The 20,907-nt window shown below is 44.1% G+C and overlaps 1 protein-coding gene across 1 annotated transcript in view; it reads right to left on the bottom strand.

The window, feature by feature from the left end:
* Positions 1–20,907, bottom strand: part of KCNK2 (potassium two pore domain channel subfamily K member 2) — a 146,180-nt gene that overhangs the window by 108,405 nt on the left and 16,868 nt on the right. The window contains exon 3 of the mRNA XM_054981405.1: positions 11,492–11,609. Coding sequence (XP_054837380.1) covers positions 11,492–11,609 — 118 coding nt within the window. The remainder of the gene's footprint in view (positions 1–11,491; positions 11,610–20,907) is intronic.

Raw genomic sequence — 20,907 nt, forward strand, 5'->3', positions numbered from 1 at the left:
AGCTCGCAAAAGCCTCACAGCCAATAGTTGAATTAAGAATTTGGTGGTCTCCCTGAGAGAGGGAGACCAAGGACCGAACTGTTTGAAATAATTGAGCCGGGCGTGAGCTAGCGGATGCAATGGAAGCAGCAAAGAAATCCCTCTTTGCTGCTTTCACTGCCACCTCATAGGCTTTCATAAACGTCCTATAAGATGTTCTTGCCTCTTCGTCGCGCCCCCGCCTCCACACTCGCTCTAGTCGTCTCAGAGACCGCTTCATCTGGCGAAGCTCCTCGGTAAACCAAGGAGCTACCCGTTTGCGGGCTCGGAGAGGACGGCAGGGGGCAATAGCGTCGATGGCTTCGGAAAGACGGCCATGCCAATCATACTTTATTACAGCAGCAAGAGTACTTTATGCACAAAAGTGGAAAACTACAACATTGCCTACAGTGGAGGAATGGTTGACAAAAGTTATGGAGTTTGCGTTAATGGCAAAACTTACCGCATTAATTAGAGAAAGGACATTAGCTAACTTCTTGACTGAATGGAAACCATTAATAGACTTTTTGCATGAAATGGATAACAAGGATTTGATGCATCTGGATTTATGGATTAAGAAACAGGAACAATAGAAAAAAGAGGGGGTTTGTGACTAACTTAGACTCTAGAAATTATATATACTTGTTACGGAGAAAATTGGAACTCAACTTGTAGTGTAATTTAGGGGTTTTTGTTTTCTTTTTTCTTTTAATTTTATAGATATAAGTATTGTTAGTGTGTTATGTTTAGAATCGTGTGTTTTTTCTTGTTCTCTATGTTTGTTGTTTATTGTGTTGTGGTGTGTAGTTTATCGTTTAAATAAAGAAAATTTTAACACAAAGAGAATGAGTTTGTATCTGTACTATAGAAGAAATTAATTGGAATAGGTATGTTTTCAATGATACTTTAAGCATAATAAACTGAACTATAATAATAATAACTGTGTGCTTATATACTGCTCTTCTGGACAGATTAGTGCTATAGCAATTAACAGTGTTGTTATTATCCCACAATACAGTTAGGTAGCTGGGGCTGAGAGAAGTGGCTTACCCAAGGCCATTTGCAAATTTCATGGCAGTAATGGGAGTCAAACCAGCAGCGTGCTGGTTTGGAGCCCAGCCACTTAACTAAGCTTACAGAGTCATGCTCAACACATCAAAGAACACAGGGCTGCAAGATGGAAAAAAGCATGACTTAGTCAAAGGTCAGGTACTGTTACTGAGCACAAGACCTTTTCCAGGAAATAATATGCAGAATGCAAAAACACAGCAGTTCTTATTAGAGCAGCCACTCGACTTTATAGTTAAACAAAACTTGTACTGCCCTGAGCATACTTAATTCATCATGCCACATAAATAATCAATACCACTGGCAGGAATGCAGAATTAGCCCATGGAATTCAGATGTCTCTTCTAGATAGTTGAGCTAAGGGAATTTCCCATGTTTTGAGGCAGGATACTTCTGAGATGATGGAGACAAAAAATAGTAGGTAGCTATTATGCATCTCCCAAAACTTATTGTTAAATATTTCCCTCACATTGGCAAATGAGATATGTCTCAGCCTGGTTGCAGGATTTTTCTGTGGTAGCCTCCAACTTACAGAATACTCTCCCAGAAGTCAGAAGGTCATCCTTTCATCCTTTTTTTCTCTTGCCTTCTTAAGAGGCAGGGCAGAGGATACCCACACCCATAAGAAATAATAAGAATGCTCTAGACTAGAGATGGGCACAAACCAAAATACGAACCAAAGTTGGTCATGAACTGCGGTGGTTCGTGGTTTGCAAACCGGCGGTTCATCAGAGCCCATTTCTGACGAACTGCAATGAACTTTAGGCTGGTTAGTTTGGTTCATTTTTTGATTCGTCACTGCAGTCAGCCTGGCGCTGATCAATCAGTTTCCTAGGCAACCAGGGAAGGGATTTCTGCAGTAGAGGTGTGCACCCAGTTGCTTTTCAGTTGATGGAATCCCCCATCAGCTGAAAAAAGCAGTGAGCATTTGAAAGCAGCAACACTTTTATTGCAGGTCCCTCCTCCCCCTCCTCTCAGCTGAAAAAAGCGGCCTCATTTGCAATCCATATCATATTTTTTAAAAAACTTTCAGCACAATGTTGCAATGTTGGAACCCATCCTCCCTGTATTTGCAGATTGGGCTGTCCCCTGCCCACTGGAGAGGCAATTGGTGGTGGAATTCTGGGGGGAAACGTGTACTTTTTGTGCTTGTTCCACTCTCATTTTTTTAAAAGCCAAGCCAGGAAAGGGTTAAAATGCTGCTGCTTCATTCCCTCCAGGCAGCTTCCCTGTCACTTTGTTTCCAAAGGGCTGTGCAAAATGCTTGGGTTTTTTTCCTCTTTGGCAAAGCCTGAAAACATGCCTGAGAGGGAGGGGAAAGCAGCCATTTAATCCTTTCCTGGCTTTTAAAGCCAGGAGGAATGTGCAGTAACGTTACAATGGCACAATGTTGCTATGTTATAATGTTACAACCCATTCTTGCCTTTGAAAAAAAAGAGAGTGTCAAAGAAGGAAGGGAAAAGCAGCCATTTAACCCTTTCCTGGCTTTTAAAGCCAACAGGAAATAAGCAAACTCCTAATATAACAACAACAACAACAAAAACAACATTTGATTGATTCGGTTTCGTTTTCTCAGCCATGCCGGACGCTCCTCTCGGCTGGTCCGGGAGGAAACGACCGGGCACCCTGACCGGGCGGCTGATCCGCAAGGATTAGCCCCCAGGACTCCCAGGGAGGGAGCCAGGGTCCGGGACGCGGCGGGAAGAACTCCCCGAAATCAATGCGGGGGGGGAATTGCCCGTTTGTCCCTATGGAGGCCGGCAGATGTGCGCGGCGCCTCGAGTGCCGCTGGGCAACGAGAAACGGCAAGTAAAAGAAACAGGCGGAAGCCTGTAAACAAGCGAATCCCTTCTGTTTTACAAGCGTTTGTGAAGGAGAGGTTGATCTGAAGAAGACTCGCTCTTCCCCTTCGTTGAGTTCCAGAATTTTGTTGGCGCCCCCCCCCCCAAAATGGCAGCAAGGAAGCAAAGTCCCGCTCTCGGTAAGTCAATCTCGGCTACTTTGAAGGGGGAGTCGCTCGAAGAGTTGGTGCGCAGGGCGGTGGTGGAAGCCATAAAACCCTTTGTTGACAAGCTGAATGAAACTGATCAAAGGGTGGGCTTAATTGAAAGCGAGGTGAAAACCATTAAGGCAGCAGCGGGGGGGGGCAGAAAAGTCTGCTCTGGAAAGTGCGTCACTTGTGAAGGCTACAAAAAAGGAGCTGAAGTTGGTGGAGAACCAGCTGATCGGGCTACAGGTGGAACGAACGCAGACAATTTTGCGTCTCCAAAACGTGAAAGAGGAGGAAAATGAGGATTTGTGGGATTTGGTCTCGGAACTACTGGCGACACCCGCGAGGACGACTAAAGAAGAGGTTAAAAGCGCCATTTTGGAGGTCCGTCGGGCTTCTTCAAAATATGCAACAAAGCGACAGTTGCCTCGTGAGATCATTATTGACTTTTCATCTAAAAAGATTCGGGACACCATCCTATATAACTCATACAATGCGGATTTGGACTTTATGGGTTTGAAAGTCAAGATCGTGAAGGACGTTCCATTTCTAGTCCGGAAACGGCGTTTTAAATATAAAAAGTTTGCAGCTCTTCTGAGGGACCATGGAATAAAGTACAAATGGTTATTCCCGGAAGGAATATGGTTCAGATATAAAGATCAGGCCTATAAGATATTATCAGAAGATCAACTAAAGGATTTTGAGAATAAAAACCCAGAACTCTGCTGCACCAAGAACGAAGAAAAGGAGGAGCCGGAGGGGGGGGAGGAGGAGGAGGAGAGCACCGCAACAGCGGTTGCACAGAGAGAATTGCGTCCGGGACCTAGAAGGGGGAGGAAAGTTTAATCAGAATTTGAAATGTTTATTCTCTGTATGATTAACCACTCCATCATTATTCTATGGAGCTATTTTTGTATTATGACAGTATGAAGGGAAACATTGAAGTGTAGTGTTTAGTGTTTGTAGTTCATTCCCCCCCCCCCTTTTTCTTTTTCCACCCCCATTTGTCCCTTCCCTCTCCCCTTTCCTTGTGATAGTCTGGTGTAGTGTTTTGTAGTTATGAAAATAAAAAAATTTATAAAAAAAAAAAAAAACAACATTTGATTTATATACCGCCCTTCAGGACAACTTAATACCCACTCTGAGAGATTTACAAAGTATGTCATTATTATCCACACAACAATCACCCTGTGAAGTGGGTGGGGCTGAAAGAGCTCCAGAGAGCTGCGACTGACCCAAGGTCACCCAGCTGGCTTCAAGTAGAGGAGTGGGGAATCAAATCCGCTTCTCCAGATTAGAGTCTCACACTCTTAACCACTACACCAAACTAGCTCTGCAAACATGGGAAGCAGAACAGATACTGAAATGCTTTATAGTCTCAGTGCGAAAAGGACCTCAGCTGATAGGAGGGGGATGCCCCTCCACTCAGCTGAAAAAAGCAGTGGGCTTGCTATCCAAGAAAAGTGTTGCTGCTTTCAAACAACAGCTGTTTTTTTCAGCTGATGGGGAATCCCCCTCCCATCACCTGAAAAGCAGGGGTGTTTTAAAGGGGAAAACCTGAAGTGCACACCACTATTCTGCAGACTTTCTGCTTCCCCGGAAGTGACGTTTTCATGAACCAAATGAACCAGTTCGTGAATCGGGGCAAGTTCATGCAAGTTCATGGTTCATTAAATGCAACAAACCATGAACTACAAAATTTGGATTTTTTCCAGTTTGTGCCCATCTCTACTCTAGACAGATATAGATGCAGACATAGATATTCACCCTGTTGGACTTTATGTAATGTTACCATAAGGCTTTATTTACTCTTTGTAGAGATCATTTTGTCTCTCAGATATAATCTTTTATTCTAATATTCCAGGCTAGAGCATGATATGATTACAACTAAGATTAAGGGACAAACTATTATTTTTAAATGCCTAGTATAAATGTTACAGAACAGATGTGTAAAAGTCACTGGTAGTTAATAACTTCCATCTTGCGATAAATACTGCCAGATTTCCAAATGCAAAAGGCAATCAATAACAACACCTTTATGGAAGGCTTGTGCAACCACTAGAGTAGAATCTGAGAATCAACAAATATGACATTGCAATATGACAGATAGTGAACTGACCATATCCAGATAATTAGTTTCTTTAAAGATATATTATGCAAATAAAGATACTCATACCCTCGAAATCTATTTGGTCACTAAGGTGCTACTGGACCCGAATCTTGCTCTTCTACTACAAACCAATACGGCTACTCATCTGAAACTATCGAATTTAAAAGTGATGTATTCTCCAATGATATGGAGTGTTATATACACAAACCATTTGGAATAATCAGTTGTCACCTAGACTTGACTTTACAAAAACAAAGACCAGGAATGTCCTAGATGCGTGTGCAAGTTCATTTAGGAAAATGTACCCAGATAGCTCAAACATTTAAGTCACATCACAGGGTCCAGCAGCAAACTTTTCAAGCTATCACAGTATGACTGTGAACCAATTTCTTTCCATCCTAAGCACAGTGATTAATTAGACGCTGGGTTTATTTTATTTATAAGATCAAATACATAAATATCTGCCAATGTAGTACATTTTTATCACACTCTTCCCCAAGGAGCTCAAGGCAGTGTACAGTCCCTATGTTTTAAAGTGATAGTAGCATTTCTTTAAATTTTGCTATTAGAAGCACATAGGATACTAACTACTATACACTGAAATTATACTAATGTAAGCAACCTCCCATGTAGCCAAGATCAGAGAATTGCTCTGAATAGCTGCTGCTGCTGCCAACATGATTACCATCAGTCCTATTAATATTGCTATCAGTGTAGCTGCCTGTACTGGCACCTTCAGCCATCAATGACATGATTTTGCTTACATATGAAATCTATCTGAAGTAGTGAGCTGTGACTCATGAAAGCTCGTATCCTACCACAAATTTCGTTAGTCTCATAGGGTGCTACTGGACTCTTGCTTTTTTCTACAGCTACAGACTAACACAGCTACCCATCTTGATATGAAATTTAGATCTGGAGAGTTTAGGGCCAGAACAAGCAGTGTTGGTTACAGATACTAGAATAATGCCACAACTGAAAATCTGTAATGTAAGACAAAATTCTCACTCTGAATGTAATCCATATGCTTATCGTAAAATTCTGCCAGCAAGGATGGAGTTAATAGTGCAATCTCCATTGTTCAGCTGAATCAATAAACTACATAACAAGATAGAAAATGTTCTGACCTCAAAAGAAATGCTTGTGCCCGCAGGGGAAATAGATGGGAGAAAGAAACATTCTTTACAATAAAAGTCCGTTTGAACTCAGAGACCAGGTCTCTAATCACAAATGGGAATCTACAAGGATTTACTTTTATCTGTTAAGTGCTAGCTTCGACCTGTCATCAAGCATGGCATACCTTTCCAGAATGCCAACAGCTGCTTGCAAATTTTTTAGTTTCAGAAAAACAAGCAGTTTTGCACAGCATTGTTCTGTATGAGTAGAACAACGCTAAACATCTTTGAACCTTGCACAGATTTTTTTCCTCTTTGAACAGGGTTGGGATCTATCTTAAATATTATTCTATGCCATAAACAAAACACCTGCAGAACATGAAGACAGCTCAATTAAACCGTTTTTAATCAGCTGTCAATTGATTTCATTGAAGTTCTCCAAATTTTAGTATGAGTATGTGTGAGGGGAAGAAAATTACATAAGGAAACATAGCATATGACTGGGGCAATCATGGATATAGCCAGCTATGATTGCATTGCCAGCCTAAAAGGCAGGGATGTACAGGGCAGAAATAAAAACCACGCTGACGCTTGTTTTGGAGAAAATTGGCCACAACTTTATTGGTTACCGGATTAAGGAGCTATGGCTGCGTAGGGGCACGGATCCCAGCATCGGCTGGCCCGCCTGCCCACCGATGACACCTCACCCCTCTAGCATGCCTGCTGCAGGGGGAAAACCCGGAATGACGGTTAAGGGAGTCACACTGGGCGGTGGCCTCTGCGTGGCTCCCCCGTCACCTGGACACAGGCCTGCTCTGTCAGCCTCCCGAGCTGGGCTTACCACTGCCAAGCCTGGTCCAAGATCCCTTATGGGGATCATCTATGGTTTCCCCATCTATGGGGAAACAGTGCCAGCCGGCCCTGTCTTTCCCCGACGGAATCGGTGCTCCACGCCCAAACCGCGAACATAAGTTGTGACAAAATAACTTGACAAAATGTGAACCTCATTCATTTCAATGAACAAAACAGTCCAAGGTATACATTTAACCAGTCTACGCTAACATCAATGTCTAACTAACTAAATCCCGAGGTAACGCTTCCCAAAGATCTGAATCAAGCGGAGGGTGGGTGGGGATCGCTGTTCCGAGGCCGACTGAACTGCAACCGGCCGGCCCGAGCAGATATACTTTTTGGGAGGACCTGAGGGAAAACTTCCCTTCTCAGGTCAGATACCTCCCTTTTCTGATTGGTTCCCCTGCCCGGCCCTCTGCCCTGATTGGCTGGCTGCCTTCTTTAAAACTACATTGCCCAGCCTGCATCGGGAGCTGTGCGTCCGGGCAGGGCCGGCCGAGATGCCGTCCAGCCCCTTTTTCCCTGCCGGCGAGCTCTGCAAACGCCGGCGCAGGTAAGTTCCGCGCCGGGTGCTTTCTGACTGAAGCAGCATCTCTTCTCTCCCCAAAACTGGAATGGCTGTCTACAATATCAGTGATCACCAAGCTCATCCATTACATTTGTCCACACACACATTGTGGCCAAAGAATTGTTGAAACTATTATTTACATAAACTTTATCACCTTTTGTTTTCTGATCTAAAAAGCTCTGAGTGCCTAATTTGCATTAGTTGCTTTGTTCTTTACTTTCTTTGGCAGTTTAGTGGTATTTATTTTTAAGATGGGGTACAAATAGTACTCCAAATATGAACAGACTCCAATTTTTTTTCCTGTCTTATTTTATGAAGTGCAAATAAATGAACAGCTGGATTTTTGTTCCTGTAAGGAGATTTCTTAGTTATGTTAAAAGTACAGTGGTTGCCCCATGTATAATGTTAAAGCCACTGAAATCATCATCTGAGTACTCTCAGGAGCAACAGTGTTCCTGTTACTAAAAAAGAAAAAGAAAGAATGTCAACCAGACTGATACATGATCTTCTTCACCAACAGTAGCCTTGTTGGAATATCACAAACTGTAGGGCACAACAAAAGATATCAAAGCTATCACATCTTCTGATGAGGGAAACCATGCTGCAATACAACAGTATCATGAAAATTCCCTCTTGCTTCAATAGAATCATATTTCTTCTAGTTTAGGAACTGAATTATGGGGGCATTTTCAATCTTAGTTTATAATAAAGTTCTTCAGAAAGCTAAGCATGTGATCCTTGCTGTAATAATAATAAAAATAATAATAACAGTGTGCTTATATACCATCCTTCTGGACAGATTAGATCAGAGTAGACAAAGCCAGTATTATTATTATCCCCACCATACAGCAAGAAGGCTGGGGCTGAAAGGAGAGACTTTGCCAAGGCCACCAGCAGAGTTCATGGCAGTAGTGGGGGTCAAACTAGCAGAGTGCTGATTGGGAACCCAGTCGCTTAACCACTATGCTACAGAAGCTCTCTGGACTGCCATAAAGTCTCTTGTTGGGGGGAAAGCCTCATTTATTGTGCTGTATTTACCTAAATCAGAAAATGGTGACTGCTGGGTGACATCAGCGAGGTCTAGAAAATGATGCTTCTAGAGAAAATAGATAAAGAGACATTTTTCTCCCTCTCCCATAATACTACAATTCAAGGTTTCTCTCTATGAAACTGATTGGGAGTTGATTCAAGACAGACAAAACAAACTGATACTTCACACAACGGGTAGTTGACTTCTGGAGCTCAGTGCCATGTGATGGCCACTGGCTTAGACAGATTTAAAAGGGGGCTAGATAGATTCATGGAAGATATTAGCCATGGGATCTTTGGCAGATTTTGAGGAGCAGTCAGTAGGGGAGGACAGTTGTTTGCAGGAACTGCTTGTGGGCTCCCCTGTGGCATCTTACTGGTGACCACTGGAAACAGGATGCCGGACTAGATAGACTGGTCTCATCTAGCATGGCTATTTTTATGTTCCTAAACTTTAAAATAGAGAGAAATCATTAAATTTGTGAGGTCCTTTAATATACCAGACAAGTTTATTAACTTTAGCCAAAACTGCCTACAGCCACACTATGAAAAAATTATGAAGCACTTAAGTTTCCTGAGCAAACAAGTTAGTATGATAATATAATTTCAATGACTCTAAAAAGTGTATGTAATATTCCACACATTAGATTTACAAGCAACACTATTTTTGAAGAACATCCCTATTAACACACAGGTTGTATTTAAATTAATCTGCCAGAACATTCTGGGCAAAAGTAGTCTTATGCTGCAGCCCAATGTGGTGGCCTCTCGGCAAGGAAAAGTTAATTGGATCATGTGTGTGGGCTGTCAAATGGGTGCAATATCATAACTTTTGGAATTTCACTTGAACAGAAAAATGTTCAAAATGTCACGCTGGTGCAACTGCTATTGACAATGCAACTGTACTTTGTATAGTTTGGCATGAACCAAACATTGATGGATAGTCAGTGGGGTAGGAAAAAGGTATCCCTGAGTAGACATGGGCATGAACAGGGGAAAAAAATGAACATGGTGTTCGTTGTTCATTGCCATCCACGAACAACGAACATTGACAAACATGACCTGTTCACGAACATGTTCGTGGTTCATGGGGGCCAGCAGGCTCTCCTCCAGCCATCAAGATCCCTACTGCACCTCTCCCAGAAACCCTACCTGAGCAGGCAGTAGGAAATGTACCAATAATAAATAATAGCTTGGCCCAGAGCCTGGCAGCAGCCTTGGAAGAGGTAGATCCGTATCCCACCACAGACAAAGAAAATTCAAGCTCCACTGCACTCTCCCCGTCTCTCTCTCAAAATGCCAACAGCAACTGTCTCTCCCTCACTGTCTGCAAAACCAGAGCTGGAAGCCCCCCTACCCCCTGCTCTTTGCTTCCTTGTAACAAATTTGGAGCTCCACACTTGAAAGACCTGCCTATCAAGCTAAATTGGGCTTAGATTGAGGTTTCCAGGGCAACAGCAGGAGTTCAGACAGAGTTCAGGCAGTCCCTGCCTCCGGTTGCCAAGGGAATTGATTGCAGGTGCCAGACTGTCTGGCTAGACAAACAGCAACGAACGAGGCTTGCAACGACCACCTGTTCGTTTAGAATGGGGCCTCATGAACAGCTTGTTCGCAAACAGCTGATTGGGCTGTTTGTGGTTTTTTTTAGTTCGTATTGCTGTTCGTGCCCATCTCTATCCCTGAGTATGATCCTATTCACATAAACAGGATCAGCTCTCCCTCCTTTCCTTGAATTACAGTAGCACTCTACGTACAAAACAGAAGGTTTATTTAAAAAAAAAACATGAGCACAATGTGTCAGGACCCACATCCCAAAGAGACCATAAGATGCTAACCATCAGCCAAACTAAATGTGATGACAGCAAGTTCATGTGTTCTAACATGGATCTTCCCCAATAGCAAATAAAGCAGGAAGTGTGGTGGTTTAAATTTAATAGCAAAGGGAACATGCTGGTGAGGCATTGAACCTGACCCCATGCTCATAGCTGAGATGACCATGTTCCTTCTCTCCTAGCACTTTTCTCCTAGTTGAGCACACCTCTAGAACTGAACCTTCACTGATCATAAAAGTGCTTAGCACAGCAGTCTGTGAAGGAGGTCTGATGTAGATGGGAAGAGTTCGGCACACATCATCAGCATGTCCTTTGCTGTAAAAAACGGACCCTACCTGCTTCTTTCTATGTGATTGTGGAAGATCCAGGTTTTAGCACATGGGTCTGCTGGCATCATGTCTAGTTTGGAATAGTACAAATGTCCATGTAGCATCTGCAGTAAAGGTTGCATAAAATTAAATATTAGAGGTAATCTTGTTCCTATAGCATGTAGCTACAAGTCTAATAAAACCCAAGACAGTCAGGTTTATCATAAAATTGTATTTCCTAAACTGACTCCCAGTGATGCCTAATTTAAAATTTATAAAAGCTGTATAAAAAAATATCATTTCTAGGAAACCAAAGCAATGGCTTGAAGTTCAGTTTTGCTTTAAAACACAAATAATTCGAATAATTTGTTAACACAGAGAAACAGACTGAATTATTCCCTACACAGTAAAATAAATTTGATTTCTATGTTCTTATATGTATACCTACAGCAAAGTTTATGTATACAGCTAGCCTTCAGCACTTCAAAACAAAAATAAAATTATTGTTAAAATAATTTGCTTTAGAAAGTAGAAATACATCTTGGATTAGATTTGCTGTAGACAATACACTGTTAAAATATAATAATAAATTGTGTCCTACCTATGGTGGTTATTACAGTGCCAGCAAAGAAGAAGGAACTTCCCAGATCCCAATGACTGACGTGATTAGTCGTGTTTCCTAAAGGTATGACTCCTGCATTTATTGCTGCCACTACTTGCTGCAAGTTTAAAGAGATATCCGTCAATATTCATGAAACATAAAATAAGGATGTTAAGAGTATGTGGTTTGATACATTTGTGAATTTATCAGATTAAGGCCAATAAAAAATAAGTGAACATACAAATTACTTTTAGAGTTTTGCAACTGACTCAAGTTCCAGCAGTATCTGATTTAAGCAGATTTCAGTGCATAGGAAAATGCAAATTACTCATTTCTGCTTGCAAAAGTCCAATCCAAAATCTACTGCAGCTGGTAGATAGAGAATCTCAACTTTGGCAGGTACAAAAATAGTGGTGGAATGAATATTTTATTCACTTTCTATGAAATTGTTCTATTTGTCATTGCTTTGAAAACTATCACCTCGATACTAAGTGTATTATACTAACAACATTATACTGGTAACTTCAAAGTTCTGATCTAGGCAGAAATCAGTATGTCTACATAACAACAACAACATTTGATTTATATACCGCCCTTCAGGACAACTTAATGCCCACTCAGAGCAGTTTACAAAGTATGCTATTACCATCCCCACAATAATCACCCTGTGAGGCAGGTGAGGCTGAGCGAGCTCTGGAAGAGCTGTGACTGACCCAAGGTCATCCAGCTGGCTTCAAGCAGAGAAGTGGGGAATCAAACCTGGTTCTCCAGATTAGAGTCCCGGCACTCTTAACCACTACACCAAACTGGTGTAGCATATTTCTCCATTTACTCTGTTTTATCCCTTGTTCAGTCTGTCTGTCTGTCTCCACACACATAACTGTGGGGGGACAAAGTCTATTAACTGAAACTGCAGAACATCTGATACAGATCAGTACATTTATGACTGGGGGAGCGTGTCCCTTGCCCTTCTCTTTGGACATCCATTAATCTATCTACCAGTCCATCTCTCTGGCAGGGTTGTGGTTTCACAGTGGTTGAGGATAGGTACTTCAGACATGAATGCACACTACTGTCTAGGAAGCACAAAAATCCCAAGAAAAAGTAGCCCTATTTAAAGCATATCTTAAAGAAAATGAATTAGACATTACAGATTCCTTACTCAGGAGCCAAAGCTAGATACTGAAGCTACAGGAGAGAAGGCTTAGAAACTGGCTGCTCTTACTAATCAAAGCGACCAGATCACATTAATGTAGTTGGAGAATTAGGTGCTGAATTCCCTGGATAGAAACTGACCTAAAGGAATGTTCTGCTCTGTGTTCCAATATAGACCCATAGATTTAAAAAGAAGCAATGTCTTGAAAAGGTGATCTCATTATCTGGGAAATTGTCTTCCATGAAATGTATGAATATTTGGAAATATGTGCCAGCGCAGGAAACATATTGCATTTGCAGGGGTCAGTTCCAGTAAGCTCTTGCCCAATTATGGATTAATAGGTAAAAATTGTAACACAACAAATTTTAGTCATAAAATGACCAATAAAATCAGTTCAATCCCATGCACTTATTTTGTTTATGTACTCATTCCATGAATTTATTCATTAATAAAGCAACCCATGGGTGTGATCTGACTTGCCTTGAAATCAGTGACAAAAAAATCCATGTTTTAATTGCCAAATTGCCTATTTCCATCAAGAACACCAGTGTAAAGAAAAATAATTGTAAATGATTACAGCTGCATATTCCATGCTATCTTATATTTACTGTATTCAAATTAAGCAATGTCTTTTAGTAGCATTGGTTATACACCAAGTTACTCACCCTTAAACATTCTGAATCAGAATTCAGCACTATGAAATAATTAACTTCTAATTTGATACAAACTAACACGTAATGCAAATAATATCAGTCCCTTTGTTGCTTAAGTGAAATCTTATTAACATTTCTGCATCACAAAAGGTGCTTTATTTTGGTGTGGAATGCAAGCCTTTTATCTAGTGATTTCTGTCCGGGGTCTGAGCCCCAGCCCCCAGACTTGACAAGAGGGAACAGCAGGGGACAAAAGGGTGGCAGCAACCCCACCCCCCAAGCCGGCAACCAGGGCCAGAACCTACCTACTCCAGGGGGAAGGGGTAAAAGGCCAGAACCTCAGAGGGGTGGAGGGGGCAAGGGAAAGACCAGCCAGTCCCACCTTCCAGGGGGAAGAAAGGGGGCTAAGCAGGCCAGAGGGAAAGGGCCACAGCAGGGGGAATGTGGGACCAGCAGCAGCAGCAACCCAAGCAGAGCCCTTACCTGGCAGGGAGAGGAAGCAGCCTCTACAGCCCAGAGCCACACCATGGCTAGAAGACAGCAGCCTGGCTCAGGAGTTGCTAGAAGCCAAGCCTCTCCAGGGGGGGCTGCCACAGGCATTCTGGGGGAGGAGATGGGTAGCCCCGCCCAGCATTGCTGAGCTGGCAGCGCAGAAGCTGGCTAAGGCAGCACCTCATGAGCAAGGCCAGGCAAGCCCAATAGCACGGAGGCTGGCTGGGGCAGCTCCTCGTGAGCAAGGCCAGGCAAGCTCAATAGCACAAAGGCTGGCTGGGGCAGCTCCTCGTGAGCAAGGCCAAGGAGCCCTCAGCTGGGGATGGCTCGCACTCAACCCCACCCTACCAGCAAAGCAAAGGAGCCCAGGAGGGATTAGTGGTTGGAGGGAAACACCTGGAGGGATGCACAGCTGGGCCCGGTCAGGAGAAGGAACAAGCCTGGAAGGAGGGCGGGGCAGAGAGAGGAAACCCTATAAAGGGTGGCTGGGAAGAGCTCTGGGGTGGTGGGTGTGAGTGAGGAGTGATGATGTGGAGTGAGAGCAGTAGAATGCAAGGGTGGAGGCTTGGAGGAGAGTTCTGGAAGGAGGAGATGAAGGAGGACGCAGAGGGTAAGCAGGCCAGGTTGAGCAGGCCAGCGAGTGGACTGAGAGGGAGTCTGGGTGAGGTATACCGCCCCTCCTTCCACAGAGCAGGGTCCTGCAGAGTCCCTGGCCCCCCTGTGATGTCAGGAGCAGACCGCCCAGTGCCACACCCAGCGGCAGCTGCGGCAAGCCCTGACAATTTCAAATTCTGAAAGCTAGGTTCGCATACTCAAGATTTGGATTCTTGTTTTAAACAGTGTTCTTGCCTCTGCAGCACCATCATGTTTAAATCAGGTCTTACTACTAGGGTAGCCAACTTGGGACTGGGAAGTTCCTGGAGATTTGGGAGTGGAGCCTGGGGATGGTGGCATTTGGGAAGAGGAAGGAGCTCAGTAGAATATAATGCTATTCAGTCCACTCTCCAAAGCAGCCATTTTATCCAGGTGAATGGATCTCTGCAGTCTGTAGATCTGTCCCCACCTAGGGGTTGGCAGTCCTAATTATGACATCATTCATGCTTGCTACAATGGCATGCTTAGGATAGCATCTTGGAAGCACATTCCTAAAGACTGGCATTTGCTGTAGTCGTACAACCAGTGATATGTTCTATTGCACAGAGTGCTAAATGACACCTATCTGCTCAGTTCATTTATGCTTCTTGCACACGGGGATAAAATATATATTAATAATAGGATATAATAATAATTGAAGTATACAAGGTTGTTACGATACATTGAAAGGAAACAGCATTAGAAGCCCAGGAGTTAGAGAAGCTGTATCTGACCATGAGCTTTGTATAGTGTACAAGCATGAGTCAACTCAAAGTTGAGAAAAAATATAGAGAGCCCTTTGAGGAATGGTCAGGGTCTTATACATGCCCAGCAGAGCCAATTACTTTTTAAAAATTTTTAATAACATGAATTTTGTTCAGAGACAGCTGGTATTTCATGCCATGGATTTGACTGAGTCACAAGCATAACAAATTCTGATTTAAAAACCCTTTCCACTTATATTATGTATACACTATTATGGGTTCCATATCCAAAGGTATATGTATGAATTTTTTCCCATTATTATTAGAAGTAGTAGTAGTAGTAGTAGTAGTAGTAGTAGTAGTAGTAGTAGTAGTAGTGGTAGTACACTTTTTCTCACTGAGATCCAAGGTGGATTACACAGTGCAAGTGAAAATACAATATAATCAACAGCTAGGACAGGTGAGCAAAGTACAATAATGAACAGTTAGGACATTCCATGAAAGAGATACAATAGGATATGGTAGAAAAAAAATTGAAAAACAAGCATAACGCCCAGCACAGAGATGAAATCTTTCTGAAACAAAGCATAACTCATTTACATGGCATGTTTATCAATGTGGAAACTCCCTAGTAGGCACACGTCTGCATCAGCATACAGTCCCTGGTCTAGGGTTGCCAGGTCCCCTGGGAGTGAAAGTGGGGTTTGAGGGGCAAGTAGCATGGGGGAGGACAGTCACCTTGCATATGCTCTGGAGCATCCCATGTCACGCTGGGAATGACATTGTTCCCAGCATGATGTGGAAGTGACAGGTCGCGATGGAGATCAAATTGACCCCCAAATACTAAATCGGGATGCAATTTTTAAAAATCGGCCCCCAATTTAGTATTTGGGGTCAATTGGACCCCTGATATGACCTGTTGCTTCTGTGTCATGCTGGGAATGCCATCATTCCCGGCAAGCTTCAGGGACGCTCCTAAGCATGCAGGAGAGCATTTTGCCCACCAGCACCAGTGCATTCCTGCACCTTTACCCCCTCACCAACTAGGTGAGAGGTGTGGGGAGGCTGGGGGCAGGACATCCCCTACCTCCACTGTGGAACTAGCAAGCCTACACTGGTCTTTCCCAGTGTATCTTTATGAGCTACATCTTATAACACAACCGTATAATCTGGGTAGAACTGCTGTAGCACAGTGGTTAAGTGGTTGCAAATTTGCATTCTACTAGTTCGAACCCCACTACTGCCATGAGCTCAGTAGGTGGCCCTGGGTAAACCACTCCTCTCAGCCCCAGCTCCCCAGCTGTATTGTGGGGATAATGATAACACTAACTTGTTCACCGCTCTGGGCAGGGCACTAATCTGTCTAGAAGAGTGGCATATAAGTGCAGTTTATTGTTATTGTTATTGGTATCGGTATCGATATCAGTATCGGTATTGTTTAGAAAGCACTCCTGAATAATTCAGTTTTGCATAGCAAGATTCTGGTCCAGTAGCACCTTAGAGACCAACTAGATTTCCAGGATGTGACCTTCCAAGAGTCGAAGCTCCCTTTGTCAGACACATGGAGTGGAAAAAGGTAAGAATCTTTAAAGTACAGTCAGATGGTGGGAGGGCTATTGCAAATTAGATTTTCAGGATGCTGGCTATAATACATGTTGTAATTTGCTCTATGTGTCTGATGAAGGGAGCTTTGACTCTCAAAAGCTCATACCCTCGAAATCTACTTGGTCTCTCAGGTGCTACTGGACCCAGTCTTGCTCTTCTACTACAGACCAACACAGCTACCCACCTGAAACTATCAGTTTTTCATAGTTTGTGTAAAGCCAGAAGAGTGGGAGCTTTCCTGACCCTCACAGACAGACTATTCCATAAGGTGAGGGCTACCACCGAGAAATCATGTGTGTGGGCAGCTGTTGATTTTTCCCAACTGCAGAGCAGATGAGCAAAGCTGCTGTGGCAGAACATAGAGAGAGAGGCAGTTGCACAAATATACATGAGATTTAGTCAACTGACATTCCTTCTACACATCATTTTCCTGTTGCTAAACCATTTAATATCTGAAACTACAGAGACATCTCATAAAGGTGCCTCTGCACGTGTAGAGAAGCTTCTATATAGCTTATGTATTTGAAGTAGTTACCATGTTGTTTCATGCTTGTTTGTATATAGGCCTGAGAGTAGGTCTATACTGAGGAATGACCGTGGATTTATGAATGTTTTCCTCAGCAAGAAAAATAGTATTAGGAACAATTGAGGTTAAGAAAACAGCACATGGTGAAGTAGCCAACATCGCACTACCAGGGTGGTGGCCTGAGATCAATTTAAGGATCCCACATTGGTTTTAAATAAAATTACAATGATTGACTATCCAATCAATCTCCCGCATCTTTCCTCGGTGCACCTCAATAGCTTGGCCCATGTCATGCCAGTTTAAATGAGTGTTTAATGTTAGTATGAAATCTTATTAATTCTAAAGCTTTGTCTTCCAGAGCTCATTTTGTACTAGACAAGAAAAAATCATTCTAAACTGCATACGTCACAAAGGACTGCTATATTAATGTAATTCTATAACAGGATAACTTACAAATTCTGGGGCTGTTGGATGAGCTGTATTTCATACATTAGCAGTGAAATCCTAAGCAGAGTTACTTTCAGTTAGAGATGGGCACAAACAGCAAGATCAACCAAAAAAAAAGCCACAAACAGCCCAATCCGCTGTTCCCAAGCAAACTGTTCATGAGGCCCCGTTCCCGGCAAACCTGTGTTCATTCCAAGCCCTCTTTGTGGCATTCGTCAGTCGTTCATAAAGCCAGACAGTCTGGCGCCTTTCAATCAATTCCCCTGGCAACATAAGCATGGACTGTCTGAACTCTGTCTGAATTCCTGGCTTTCCTTCTGGCTTGTAACCCCTCAAAGCAGCTTCCAGCAGACAGTCCAGTTTTTCCCACTGTGAAAAGAAAATGGCAGGAAAGGGAGGGACCCATGGATCGTGGCTTTCCCAGGGTGCAATCTCTCTGAAAACTGGGGGGGTCTTCAGAGGACAGTGAGGACTATGTCCCCTGCAACTTTGGTGGGTATTGGACATTCGGAAGGTCAGTTTGTAACCCCTCAAAGTAGCTTCCAGCAGACAGTCCAGTTTTCACCACCGTGGAAAAAAAATGGCAGGAAAGGGAGGGACCCATGGATCATGGCTTTCCCAGGGTGCAATCTCTCTGAAACTTGGGGGGTCTTCAGAGGACAGTGAGGACTATGTCCCCTGCAACTTTGGTGGGTATTGGACATTGGGAAGGTCAGTTTGTAACCCCTCAAAGTAGCTTCCAGCAGACAGTCCAGTTTTCGCCACCGTGAAAAAAAAAGACAGAAAAGGGAGGGACCCATGGATCTTGGCTTTCCCAGGGCCCAATCTCTCTGAAACTTGGAGGGTCTTCAGACGACAGTGAGGAGTATGTCCCCTGCAAATTTGGTGGGTATTGGACATTAGGAAGGTCAGTTTGTAACTCTTCCATTAGCTTCCAGCAGATAGTCCAGTTTTTGCCACTGTGAAGAGAAAATATGAAAGGGGGAGACTCATGGATCATGCCTTTCCTGGGGTGCAATCTCTCTGAAACTTTGGGGGGGGGGGTTTCAGAGGACAGTGAAGACTACGTCCTCTGCTAATTTGGTAGGTATTGGACATTGGGAAGGTCAGTTTGTAACTCCTCAATTAGCTTTCAGCAGACAGTCCAGTTTTTGCCACTGTGAAGAGAAAATGACATGAAAGGGGAGACTAGGGGTGTGCAGTTCGGGAATCCGAATCCCGAAAAAATCCCGAATCACCCTGATTCGGGGTGATTCGGGGAATCCCGAATCGATTCGGGAATCCCGAATCGGCATGCCCCGAATCGATTCGGGGCGATTTGGGGCGATTCGGGAAAGCTTTTTCAATGGGAAAAAGCCTCCCCAGGCTTCTCTGAAGCCTGGGGGAGGCATTTTCCCACTGAATCAACCCAAAATTGGTGGGGGCCTTCCTCTAACTCCCCTCTAACAACCCTCCATGTTTCAGACAGATTGGACTTTGGGGGGCCATGTTATGGCCCCCCAAACCAGGTCCCCCTATCCTCGCCTATAAAAGGGCATAGCTTTAGGTTGCTGCTGCTAATCTCCTATTTTGTGCTTGCTGCTGCTGATCTCCATTATTTTCTATGGGGGAAAAATAAAGAGGCAATCTTCCTTTGCCAGGGGTGGCATTTTGCATGCAAAATGCACCCCAACCCTCAGGGGCCCTTCTCCCACCTTTCCTCCCACCCCCACCAAGGCTCAGCATGCTCCCACTTGGGGGGGCATTTCATGGCCACCCTAAGTAGGTGCTCTTTTCTCTACTACTTACAGTTGAGGGAGGCTTGTCTTGCCAGGGGTGGCATTTTGCATGCAAAATGCCCCCCAACCCTCAGGGGCCCAAAGGGTATACCCTCTCAGCCCCCAAATTCCACCCCCTACAGCCCCACACAAACCCAATTCCCCCCCAGCTGCCACACACAGACCCAAATCCCCATATTAGCTCCTCACAGACCTAAATCCACCCCCAGCAGCCCTACACCCATAACCCCAGGAACAGGCTGGCCAGCCCTCCCCCTTTGTTCCCTATGCTGGGAACTTCTAAACTCTCTTTCCCAGGGCAATTCCGCACAGCCCAGAGGTGCCACAATAATAGGCAAACTTCTGAGTGCCAACTTGTCCTTGGGAAAGAGCACCTGACCTGACACACAGACAAACAGGGCTTTCATGCCCTGTTGTGCCTTCCTACTGTGTAACCTAAAGCAGTTAAAGAAATAAAGTGCTTTTGACAGTAATTTTTGGGGTGATTCTTTAATGTGAAGTGAGTTGTGTTATTTTTGTGTAAGATACTGCTGCCATGCCCTTTGGTGTGCCCCCCTGCTGTGTAACCTAAAGCTGTTCAAGAAATAAGGTGTTTTTGACAGGAAGTGTTTTTGTGATTCTCTGATGTTAAGTGAGTTGTGTTAATTTTTCTCTGTGGGTGACTGCTGGTGTAATGTGTCATAATGCTTTGCCTACTTGTACTTTGAAAGGGAGAAAATAATTTTTTAAAAACTGTATTTTGTGTTGTTCATGTTTTATTCTTTGTTGTGCAGTTGGTACCCATCATAGGGAACAATGGGGCTGGCTGGCCAGCCATCTCTGTAGGTGGTGGGGGAATTTGAGGGACAGTGTCTGTGGTTCAGGTGCTCTTTCCCAGGGACAAGCTGGCACTCAGAAGTTTGCCCACCATTGTGGCACCTCTGGGCTGTGCAGAATTGCCCTGGGAAAGAGAGTTTAGAAGTTCCCAGCATAGGGAACAAAGGGAGAGGGCTGGCCAGCCTGTTCCTGGGGTTATGGGTGTAGGGCTACTGGGGGTGGATTTGGGTCTGTGAGGAGCTAATGTGGGAATTTGGGTCTGTGTGGCAGCTTGGGGGGTATTGGGTATGTGTGGGGCTGTAGGGGGTGGACTTTGGGGGCTGAGAGCACCTACTTTGGGAGGCCATGAAATGCCCCCCCACCCAAGTGGGAGCTGGCTGCGCCTTGGTGGGGGGTGGGAGGAAAGGTGGGAGAAGGGCCCCCGAGGGTTGGCAAGACAAGCCTCCCCCAGCTGTAAGTAGTAGAGAAAAGAGCACCTACTTGGAGAGGCCATGAAATGCCCCCCAAGTGGGAGCAGGCTGAGCCTTGGTGGGGGGTGGGAGGAAAGGTAGGAGAAGGGCCCCTGAGGGAAGGGGTGCATTTTGCATGCAAAATGCCACCCCTGGC

This window comes from Eublepharis macularius, chromosome 1 (genome assembly GCF_028583425.1).
Source record: "Eublepharis macularius isolate TG4126 chromosome 1, MPM_Emac_v1.0, whole genome shotgun sequence".
In the NCBI taxonomy this organism is placed as follows: Eukaryota; Metazoa; Chordata; class Lepidosauria; order Squamata; family Eublepharidae; genus Eublepharis; species Eublepharis macularius.